The sequence below is a fragment of the Nycticebus coucang genome, chromosome 16, assembly GCF_027406575.1.
Source record: "Nycticebus coucang isolate mNycCou1 chromosome 16, mNycCou1.pri, whole genome shotgun sequence".
Lineage (NCBI taxonomy): Eukaryota > Metazoa > Chordata > Mammalia > Primates > Lorisidae > Nycticebus > Nycticebus coucang.
The window spans coordinates 29,662,675-29,675,359 of NC_069795.1; the positions used below are offsets into that span (position 1 = coordinate 29,662,675).

At 32.8% G+C, this 12,685-nt stretch overlaps 1 protein-coding gene across 1 annotated transcript in view; it reads left to right on the forward strand.

The window, feature by feature from the left end:
• The first annotated feature begins 2,692 nt into the window (after positions 1–2,692).
• Positions 2,693–12,685, forward strand: part of LIPI (lipase I) — a 62,791-nt gene continuing 52,798 nt past the window's right edge. Inside the window, exons 1-3 of the mRNA XM_053565081.1 lie at positions 2,693–2,806; positions 9,237–9,287; positions 11,650–12,035. Coding sequence (XP_053421056.1) covers positions 2,698–2,806; positions 9,237–9,287; positions 11,650–12,035 — 546 coding nt within the window. The 5' untranslated portion in view covers positions 2,693–2,697. The remainder of the gene's footprint in view (positions 2,807–9,236; positions 9,288–11,649; positions 12,036–12,685) is intronic.

Here is a 12,685-nt window from a genome sequence, read left to right on the forward strand (position 1 = left end):
CAGGAGTTAATTTTTCATGATTTTTAAATGAATATTGTATTTGTAGATCTTTTGAAACACCTCTCTGGACCTCAGATCCATTTCCAATGATCTATGATTGTAAATTCAACACTGCTGTTCTGCTTGTATCTTTGAGGTTTTACAGACATTTGAATTTCTTTTTTGATATTTTTTAATTTATTTTTTATTGTTTGGGATTCATTGAGGGTACAAAGAATTAGGTTACACTAATTGCTGTTGTTAGGTAAAGTCCCTCTTATAATTGTGTCCCACCTCCAAGAAGTGTGCCCTACACTGGGACTCCCATCCCCCTCCCTCCTCTCCCTCCTCATTCCTCTACCCCACCCCTTGTATTAGCTCACCTAGTGTCTTCATATTAGAATAGAGTACATTGGATTCTTGCTTCTCTATTCTTGTGCTGTATTACTAAGTAGAATGTGTTCCACCTCCATCCAGGTTAATATAAAACATGTAAAGTCGGGCGGCGCCTGTGGCTCAGTGAGTAGGGCGCCGACCCCATATGCCGAGGGTGGCCGGTTCAAACCCAGCCCCGGCCAAACTGCAACCAAAAAATAGCCGGGCGTTGTGGTGGGCGCCTATAGTCCCAGCTGCTCGGGAGGCTGAGGCAAGAGAATCGCATAAGCCCAAGAGTAGAGGTTGCTGTGAGCCATGTGACGCCACGGCACTCTACCCAAGGGCGGTACAGTGAGACTCTGTCTCTACAAAAAAAAAAAAAAAACAACAAAAAAACATGTAAAGTCTCCCATCTCTTTGATGGCTGAATAGTATTCCATATACATATATCCAACTGGTTAATCTATTCCTGTGTTAATAGGCATTTAGGTTGTTTCCACATTTTGGTGATTATAAATTGAGCTGTGATAAACAGTCTGGAGCAAATGTTCTTATGATAAAATGACTTTTTTTTCCTTCTGGGTAGATGCCTTGTAATAGGATTGCAGGATCAAATGTGAGGTTTAATTTGAGTTCTTTGAGGATTCTCCATACTTCCTTCCAAAAAGGTTGTATTAGTTTGAAGTTTCACCAGCAGTGTAAAAGTGTTCCCTTCTCTCCACATCCATGGCAGCATCTGCACCTTTGAGACTTTGTGATGTGGCCATTCTCATTGGGGTTAGATGATATCTCAGGGAGGTTTTGATTTGTATTTCTCTGATGATTAAGGATGATGGAAATTTTTTCAAATGTTTGTTGGCCATTTATCTGTCTTCTTTAGAGAAGGTTCTGTTCATATCTCTTGCCCACTTATAAATGGATTGTTTACTCTTTTTCTGTTGATTAGTTTGAGTTCTGTGTAGATTCTAGTTATCAACCCTTTGTCAGATTGAAACCCTGCAAATATCTTTTCCCATTCTGAAGGGTGTCTTTTTGCTTTACTTGTTGTGTCCTTAGCTGTACAGAAGACACACTTTAAAGAAATTATGTGTAAAGAAGCTGCACATAAAGAAATCACAATGAAGGAGGCTTCACCCAAGGAATGCAAGGCTGGTTTAATATACTCAAATCCATGAATGTAGTACACCACATCAATAGAAGTAAAAACAAAGATCATGTGATCCTCTCAATAGATGCAGAAAAAGAATTTGACAAAATTTAGCTTTTCTAACTAGAACACTTCAGAAAATAGGCATAGGTGGCACATTTCTTAAGCTGATTGAAGCCAAACTATGATGAACCCACAGCTAACATCATACTAAATGGTATAAAATTGAAAGCTTTTCCACTTAGAACTGGAACCAGACAAGGATATCCACTATCTCCACTATTATTCCACATAGTTCTGGAAGTTCTAGCCAATGCAGTCAGGCAAGAACAGGATATAAAGATCATCCAGATGGAGACAGAGGAGATCAAATTCACCCTCTTTGCTGATGATGTGATATTATACTTAGAAAACCCCAGAGACTCAACCTCAAAACTTCTAGAAGTCATCAGGGAGACTTAAATTTTCTAAAAACAAATTCAATGTTTGAACTTGCAATGTATGTGCTTAGAACAACTCTCAATTTTTCTTGCTAACTTAAGTCTACTGTTGGCAGAAAAATAAGAGGACAATTAAGCAAACATATCGAAATAAAATCTTAAAAATGTTAAACTGGTTGTCAAATAAAAAACAAAAAAAATATTTTATTTTCTAATTTTAGCTTCAATACATGCAGAAAAAGCATTTTGACAAAATTCAGCAAGCCAAACTTTTGAGTTTTAAAATACCCTCTGTGCTGTGTAATGACATAAACATGAAAAACTCTTATCTTTTACACTTGACAGGTATGGATTTCTTTATTGATTTTATTATAGTATATAAAGACAATGTAGTTTCTAATCAAAATAAAAGCCCCAACTTTTTCTGCCTCTATCTATTTCTAGCTTTTTCTAACATCGCATTTTCTTAGAGGCTTTCAATAAACATATTCTTCCTGACCACTTCTGAAATCCTGAGGTTAAAAAGAATAAAGATATAATTAGCTTTTCTATTCCCTTAAATTCATCTTGTGTAGCTGAAGGTTTGTTTGTAACTTACTACAGTTTTTAGCTTAAAGTTTCTTCTCAAAACCACAAGCCAAATGGGAAAAAAAACAGATGACCTCCCTTTTTTCAACAAAGAGGGAGGAGCGAAATCAGTGAACTTTTGCAGTAAAACCTGCCAGACTGTGACAATTCTACCAAGGAGAAATCTTAATGAATTACAGACTTTTCTTTTTTGTGAATCTGAGTGGTTCTTTTACTTTGATCACATTACAAATGAGAGTATACATTTTTCTTTGTTTGATGTGCTGGGTAAGATCTGGTAAGCTACTGATAAATAATTTGACTTTTAAAAATTGCACATAAAGTAATCAGTATGGTCTGTGTTCTGGGATAAAGAATGCTATGACATCATTCTATGAAAAAATATGCTATGATTGTGGATACTAATGATATCAAAAAATTACTATGAAGAAAGTTTGTTTGTGTGTTTGTGTGTATGCATTAGTGTGCCAGGTAAGTTGAAAATTTTATATTATATGCTTTACTTTGTAGAAAAATAACTAGAAATTTTTTTTAACGTTGTGACTAGAAACCCTCAAGAGAAAGAATAATTCTGAAACAGAGAAATTAATTCAGTATTTGTAAATTATGACAGTAAATGCCTTGTTTCAATTTTATTTATTCAAATAGCATACATTTTGAGGAAAATTCTCATGTGGGTAAATTATCAATCACAAAGCAAACCAAGTAACCATATACTACAATTTTTGTTCTGATTTAGCATACTAAAAAGCAAAACTGGTTTATAGTAATAAGGTAGAACTTTAATTTCCGGCTTTATTGGTTTGTGGTAAAACAATTTGCCAATTTTAGTAGTATAATTTGCTAATTAATGGTAATAAGAAAGAATTACTTGTTCTATTTTACAAATAGAACTACTTGTTCTACTTTATGATAATAAAACAGTAGCAAATTTAAAATTCAAGATAGTTTTCTGTATAGACTTTGTGAAAGCAGATTATTTACATTATATTTTAAATGTATTAAAAATGTTGAACAAACACTTTAACCTTAAAATATCAGCTAGAAATTAACATTACTTCCTATGTTTTCAACTGAATATTTTAGCTAATCATAAACACTTAAAATGTTAAAATTTTGTATTTAGATATAGAATTAACATGCTAATAAGTAGTTTATAATTTATATTTTGCTCTTTGAAAGATTGATAGACATTTTGTGTTTGTGTAAGATATAAAAGTGGCACCTTAATTTGAAAGCCAGAGAAATGTAGCCCTATCATTTTGTGTGTCATTTTAATACAGTTTATAATCATTTTAATATCATAGTTTATACTATAAACTTATTTGATAGACATTCTGAGATTATTATTTTGATTAGTAGTTAGGCAGTTGCCTAAATTTTCAATTGGGAAAATCAGAATATAATTGTTAAATATGCTTCTGTTATTGTTGACTATTTAATTCTTACATGATAATGACTAAAATAGAATAGCAGAACTTTTAGATATTAAATGCAGTAAACACACAATGAAGGAATTTAAGATTTCAGTGATTTTCATGATTATTTTTATTCCATGCACACCTTATGCTTTCTCTCATTTTCTTTGATTCCCTACACAATTAATCAATTTTGTTGATTTTTAGTAGTTTATTTCTTATAAATAGATTTTATTTGATTTGCACATGCTCCTTTCTCCACTAAAGATTCTGATACTTAGTATATGACTCTAGGAGGGCAAGTCTCATACTTGTCACCATGAAGATCATTGATTATATCTTTTAGAAAAGGCAAAACCTTCTTAAAAACTCAGAGTGGTGATGTGTTTTCAAAAACTGTAAATAAAATGAAATGGGAGTGGAAATGAGGGTAGCTTAACAAAAGATATACAAATATACAGAGTATCTATGTTTATACATATATGTTCAAATTATATGTATATTTAGTCTTAGTATAGTTGCTGACTCATAGTAACTGTTTAAATTGCAACTTTTGTTATTTCTATTATTATTAATGCAAGGATTAGCAAATAGCTTTGTAAAAATCCACATAGTAAATATTTTAGCTCTTGTGGGCTATGCCTTCTCTGTTGCATCTATTCAACTCTGCCATTATAGCCTAAAGCATCCGCGGACAATACATTAACAAATGAGTGCTCCTGTGTTCTAATAAAACTTTATTTATGGACTATAAGATTTTGAATTTATTATGATTTTCACTTGTGAACAAATATTATTCTAATGATTTAGTCATTGAAAAACATACATACCATTCTAAAGCTTGCTGAACTGAATTGATTCACAGGATATAGTTTGTCAACTTATTTAGTAGTTCAGCGAAGTGAAATACAGGAAAATGAGGTCATTTTTCTAAAATCATGGAACTTGGCAATATGTGAAACTTCATATTAGGAATCTAGGAATCTTGGGAAAATGTAACTTCTCATCCATAGGCTGGAGGTGAAACCCAAGATTCTACCATTCTTTTGAGCTCTCAGGTGATGCCTATGGATACCACAACATTTTGAGCAGTAAGAATATTGGAACCTTAGTAGCCTCTTTGTAGTTATCTTTCCAGAACCCATGTAATTATGAGCCAACTGCCTTAACAAAATAATCGTTATTTTTCTCTAAATTAAATCTTTCAGTGTGACCAATAATTTATTTGTATTGACTTACTAAAATCAGATGCCCACAGGAACTTTATTTATTGTACTAAAGTCTTTTCAGTATAGGAGCAATGTGAAAGAACATTTCATTTGCAATCAAAAGACCCAATTCATGTCTTTCTAACTTGGGTCAATCACTTAACCCCTGTAAACTTCAGTTTCTTCAATTGTAAATAGAATTAATAATTAGAATATCTTCTCACTGTGAAGCTCAAAGGAAATAACATAAATTTGTGATTTGTACATTGTAAAGCATCATACATATATATGCTATATATTATAGATAAGATGAGGACTATACAAAATTATGAACTATACATAGGAATTTATGTAGACAGTTTATATATATGGTTTTCGTTATCCTTTTATTTTATTTCATTTTATGTATTTCATTGTTTGATGTTATCTCTAGTTTTCAGAAATATAATTTCTTAATTGCTGCACAGTCCTTACCTCATCTAATGAGTGTTTTTCTCTATTCACTTTTAAAAATATTGTGATCTCTATTGGTGTTAATGGTCAATGGGTATGATGATAAAAATGAAATGGTAATATTAGTTTAATTAATCTTTATTAATTTTTAGGAGGAATAAGCTTACTTTAATAAGTTTTTAAGCTCTTTGAATATTTTACTTTGGGAAATATTGTTTCTATCCTTCACTTTGTATTTAATTGCAGTATTCTGGCTTTGACTCTCATTTATAGCTCTTAGTGTATATTGGTTCCTTAAAGTATTTTTATAAGTTATATTTTGTTTTTTGGCCTTCTTTATAGTGTGTTGTATGTACAGAATCTTAAATTTGTGTGCTGTGAAATCTATTGGTCTTATGGTTTCTTTTGTTTTTACGCTAGAAGTCATTAATCTGAGGTCATGTACGCATTAACTGCATTTTTCAATTTCATTTTACTGTACTTTTACATAGAATGTTTTAAAATAACTAGAGTCAAATAATTTTCAAGGCATTGTTTATTTAAAAATCTTTTACCTTTGACTGTTTTTGATTGCCATAGAAGTCATGGCTAAGGTGGTTTATTTCTGTGTGTTCCCACTGAAGAGTTTCACAGGCCTCTTTTAAACTGATTTATAATATAAACATAATTTTAATCATATTTTTTATTATTTTCAAAATGCCATTCATTTTTCTTATACACTTTCTCCCCCTCCCAAGAATCCCATCAAGACTTTAATTCTGCATTTCATCACACATGTAAACTAATTGGAGCTGAACTGATGTTGTGTCATTAACTCTCACTTTCTAGATCATGCCAAGTCTCAGGGCTTATTCAGTCTTCTCCCTTTCTACAAAAGCTTCTTCAGCTTTGTAGTTTTCTTTTATGAGTAGTTGTAGGCATTTTTTCCTTCCGTTTTCTTTTTCATTTCTCCCCCTTTTCTCCTCTTCTTCTTTCTCCTCATCTTCTTCTTCCTTCTCCTCCTCCTTCAATGGACTAGTTAACTTGTAAATGATATACACCTATTTTAGACTAGCTTGGACAATAACAAAAGAGGACTTTATTAGCTTACAGCTAACTGATTTTTTTTTTTTATCAAATACTGTTGGATTCAAGTAGTAAAAAAAACATAATTTCTTTTTTTTGTGTGTTTCCTTATAGCCTGAGATCTGGAAAGAAACTATTTTCTCTTCCAGCATCAGTACTGTACTCCTTTGCCTATTTTTATGTAACTTATGACACAAGTTACATTTTTTATATTGTGTACCACTTAACATAAACTTATGATTATTTTTATGTATTTCTTTTCAATCCTGTGGGAAGCAAAAAGCAAAGTTATAAATCAGAATTACAATAATACTGTTTTTTATATTTGTCCAGTATTTGCCTTTTCCAGAGAACTTTCTATTTTATGTGACTTCTAGGCACTAAACTAGTGTACCTTTACTTCTGCTTGAAGGACTTGCATTAACACTTCATAGAGGGCGGGTCTAGTGGTAATGATCTCCTCGCTTTTGTTTGGGAAGGTTTTGATTTCTCCCTTATTTTTGAAGGATAATTATTCTGGATATTGAATTCTAGGTCAGTAGATTTTTCTTTCAGCCGTTTAAATGTATCTTCCCAAACTGTCTTCCATCCTGAAAGGTTTCTGCAGAGAGCTATGCTGACAATCTTCCTGGAAGCTGGGCATGTGCTCATGTCCGTAGTTCTCTCTTCTCGGGACCTCCTGAGCCCAGGAGGCTGAGCCTGAAGTGAGTGATGATTATATACTGCACTCTAGGCTTGGCGACAGAGCAAGATTCTGTCTCTAAGGGAAAACAAAACTTATTGGGGAATCCCTGTGAGTGTTTGTTGCCTAGAATTTTGTTTTTCTTTCTCTTCCTAAAATCTAACAGAATTAAGTCAATTTAATGTTCTTTAAGAGTTTGACAATAGTTTAGCTATTCGGTATCATTTGATAACTTTTGTTTTTATTCCATTTAGCTAATATTACTATAATATTGCCAGTGGAATCAATTATCTGATATCACAATAATGCTAAAGTGAGAAAAAATGAATAAAATCCCAAACCCTCAGTCCCATTGGATATTAAGCAGCTATTGCTCGTACCTGTGGGAATCAGACGGGAGTTGGTTAGGAGGCACTGCTCCTCTTTGCCTGGGTTCACCAGCGTGTCTGGCTGTTGACTGATAGTCATCAGAGTAACTAGTGACTATCATACTGGGAAACTTTACTCTTTTAAACCTGTTTCTTGTTCTCTTGTCTGTTAGCAGCCCAGAGCAGGGGTGTATTTATGATGGGATGGAAGAGGGGATGGAATTCAAACGCCTATGAACAAATTGATTTCAAGCTTCTTTTTGCATTAAATGTCCCAAGGTCCTATTTGGTGGACAAGCCCTATGTTTGTGTCTATATGAAGGAGTGGGGCAAGTCACTCCACTTGTGATTTAAATCAAAGTGGCAAAGCAAATGTCATAGATTCAGGAAAGAGTAATAAACTGTAGTCATCATTGTAATATAACACACTGGCCTACTTATTCTTTATTTTATGTAGACTATTCTCCATTTTTTCAAAATTTCTATGTGCTTCTTTTAAGTATTTTTTTGTAAAAGTAGATTTTATTTTTGTTTTCTAATAGTCAAGATTTACACAAGTTCATCACTTTTCACATATCACGTATATTTGTTCTCCACTGTAATTTTATCATTACATTTTATGGCTTTTACTCTATATTTCCTTTTATTACTTTGCTTGGCTTTTGCTTATGTACAATGTTTACTAGTTTTATAATTTTACTGTGTAGATATTTGTGTGTCTTATTTTATATAGTGCAAGAGTTTCAGGTTTTTATTATTTAATAACATTTCAGGTTTTTAATATGTTTGTGAGCCCATACTTATCCCCCAAATTAAAATCTTGTAAATCCGTCAGTTGAGGAATTTTAATATCATGCTTGCTTACTTCCTCTCTATTCCTTTTAACCAACATTCCATCTTATTAGTGTAATTTGGATATACTGTAGAAGAATAACTTTTGATATTGTTTTTTTGTATTCCCCAGTGTTCAATTTGTTTCCATGATCAGTTGCTTTTTATTTTATTTTTGAGACAGAATCTCAAGCTGTCACCCTGGGCAGAGTATCATAGCTCACAGCAACCTCCAACTTGGGCTCAAGTAATCCTCTTGCCTCAGTTTTTCTATTTTTAGTACAGATAGGATCTCACTTTTCCTCAGGCTGGTCTCTAATTCCTGAGCTCAAGCAATCCACCTGCCTTGGCCTGGCAGAGTGCTAGGATTACAGGCGGGAGCCACTGCCTGGGGCCTCCATAATTAGTTTTAATTTTTTATCTTGTGAGTTTTTCTGGATCTTGTTTTCAATAAATCTAACATCCATTTAATAATGACAATGTTCGAACTGTACTATGTCATTTATGTGTGGTACACTACAAGAAAAACAAAAAATTATGAGCTGCAAACCATTCCACTTATAACCATTCATTATGCCTTTATCTGCTGTTTTGTTTTAGAAGAAAAATATAAAATCATCAGCTTTATTCCTTCCTACAAATAGAGATTTGTAACTTGGATTTTCTGCCTTGATATTTTTAGGATATTTTTCTCTTTCATGGAAATCCAAACGAGTTTCTAGGAAGTATCTTGGTGAGTCTGATTATCTGATTTTCTCCAGGTTCTGATGAGCACTTTTCATTTGCCAAGCCTGGTATGCAGTTATTTCCTTTAACTGTGGTAGCTGCTGCCGCCCCTCCCCTCACTAAATCGCCTCCCCCAGGAATGGGAATCATTTTCAATTTAAATGATTTCTCCCTGTCCCCTATTTATGTTTCCCTTTATAATTTTGATCTCTCTCTTTCTTCATCTCTTGCTGTAAGTAGGTATTTCCATTTGTTATTGCATTTATTATGTGAATTTTTATTCTGCAATTGCATTTTTCCTTTTTGTGAATTAGAATATTTCCTTACTGTATTTTTCATCTGATTTTGTAGTTTTCTTTTGGGTGATGTTTGGAGGTGTTGATTACATTTGGCCCTTGTTCAAGTTCCAGTTGGTGGGAAGTTGGATGTAGATGGTTTTCTACACAATTTGCACAGTACCATGTCGCAGCCCCCAGGGGCCCCTATGGCTCTGGACACGATCGCTGCAGAAAGGAACCAGGCGTGAAGCGGATTAGAAGTACAAGCTTGTAGGACGATAGCTATGAGCAAGTACAAGCTTATTTGAAGGATAGCTATGAGCAACCTCCGCAGCAGCCTTTTATTGACACAGCACAAGACAGGTGAGGGGAGTATTAGATAATGATTGTGTGCCTAAGGATCACCATGGGCTCGGGAATCACCCAGGTCCGTTCCCCAGCTGCAAATCATTTTGCTCAGAGGTTGGCTGGCTCTTGGCGTCCTCTACAGCACAACAAGTATTTATACTGCTCTGTGGTTTGATATAGGTCTCCTCACCAATTCCCCATCCTATGCTGTTTAGAACAAATGATTTGTCCGAGTATCTCTCAGCTTTTGACCTGGGATTGAATGAAGGTCGTGCTTCTTCATTGCCTTCCTCCTTTTTCTTCTTCTAACTAATTCTATCAACTTTGTACATCTACTTGAAAACTGCAATTATTGTAAGTAATGCATCTTATCTCCAGTGATAAAATAATATATATTTTTTATTTTTTGCTCTGTTTTTTTTTTTTTTTTTTGGGATAGACTTTTAGGAGTTGAATTACTGAGATGAAGTGTACTAATACTTTTGTGACTATTTAATATAGATTGACAAATTACTTTCTCTAATAGTCTTATCAAATTGAATTTCAGAAGCAGTATGAGAATATGATTCTATTAAAACAATAAAAGCCTTGGGGATTATCTGGCTTCTCTGAAAAAATTACATTTATGAAAAACTGTGAGAAATTAAAGAACAACCATCATTTCACTGTCTAGAAATTACTATTGCTATTGATCTGGCTTGGTTATTTCAGTTTCTGTCCTCATTGTATTTAATATTTTATACAGTTAGATAGGTAATAGAGAGATAGAAGACACATGAAAGAGACTACTATAATTGTGAGAATTAAGGTGTTTCATATGTTCTATTATTAATATACCCATGTATAACCCCACAGTTAATGTCTTTACATGTAATATAAAAGATTTATTTCATTAATGTAAAGCCTAAACAAAATCAAGAAAAGGAAACATTTGCTAAGTTTATGTGTGTGTGATATGCACATACATGTAAAATTTCAAAAGAATGCTGTATCAACTTATGATCTCAACATTCATGTGTATAAATATTCATTATTCACCCTTACTGGTATTATTAGAAAAAACCTTTACCTTTTTAAAATTTATGGCAAAACATACCTTATTGTTTTTGATTTCTATTCTTTTGATCACTGGTCAGGTAAAATATAATTTTTTCTAATGCTTATTTTCTGCATATAAGTGCTATTTTGTAAAATCTCCATTAAAAATTTTAATCACCTTGTCTACTTTCATTAGCATGTATTACTTTTGTTTTTTACAATATTATTATTTTAATCATACACATTGTTATCTTTTGTTTTTTACAATATTATTATTTTAATCATACACATTGTTATCTGAAAAGCTTATGTTAAAGTTTATAATCACCTTATCAACTTCTGTTAAAATATATATTCATTCACCTTATCTAGTTTGATTAGCATATATTATACTTTTATTATTAACAACATTATTTCCATCACACTCATTGTTATTGTCTTTTATTTTGTAAAGATAAAAAAACTTTAAATTTTTAACCAATCATATTTATTTATATTTTTTGTTGTCTTTTTTTAAATCATTTTTAGTTCAGAAAGTCTTTCTTTTTCTAGTCAACACATTACTTTAAATATTGTAGTTTCTCTGTCAATCATTTGGAAGGGCTAATAATATAAAATCCTCCCTGCTCTCTGCATTCTTTGCAATAGTAATAGGAATCAAATACTGTCCCGATATTGATCTTAACTGACATTTTCTCATTTCAGAGAATAAAAGACCCTGCCTTGAATTTTCTCAGCTAAATGTAAAGGATTCCTTCAAAGATTTATTTAATCCAAGGATAGAAATAATTCTGATGATGTACACAAGGAACAATCTAAACTGTGCTGAGCCACTATTTAAGCACAATAACTCACTTAATATTAATTTCAACACACAAAAGAAGACAATTTGGCTTATTCATGGATACAGACCCATCGGCTCCACTCCCACATGGCTTCAGAACTTTCTGAGGATTTTGTTGAATGAAGAAGATGTGAATGTAATTGTAGTAGATTGGAACCGGGGCGCTACAACTTTCATTTACAGTAGAGCAGTTAAAAACACCAAAAAAGTTGCTGAGAATTTGAGTAGGCACATTAAAAATCTCTTGGTAAGTCTGGGAATGTTATGCATGGTATATGCTATGCAGTATATAGTGGGTTATGCATTGCCACAAAGTGGTAGTCAAATATACACTTTTCCCCGTAATCATTAAGAATTGCTGCTTTCGTGTACTAATGTCTTCAGCTGTCTTTTCTTTGTCTGCCTAAATGGATATAATTAGACATGAACTATCCTATTTAAAAAAAAACCTTAAAGATTCAGTTATTATGTTCTTGTAACATTTTTTAGGTATACCTATACCTGCTTCATAATGTGGTGATTCTATGTGAGCAGAGGGGATAAATTTTAGAATAGTTACATTCTTTAGATATCTTTGTAAAGCTATGACTAAATTGTTAAATATGAGAAAAAAAAAACAACTTATAAAGCCGTATGCTTTTGTCAACATTGGAGTAGACATATTTCTATTCAAGTTTGCTCAGGGTTTGGAGGGGTCAAGTAAGTTCATGCCAATTTCAGGTCATCTGTAGTTTGAATGATTCTCTTTTACTAGATCCATGTCTAACTTAAGAGCAAGGTGGTGGTGATGGGTACTGAAGAGAAAGAAGAGTGATATCTGATCTGGGAACATTCTTGGGCTTGCAATTTGTACTTAAGTTGCTTTGTGCTGAACTTGATAACAAATCCAAGAAGTGA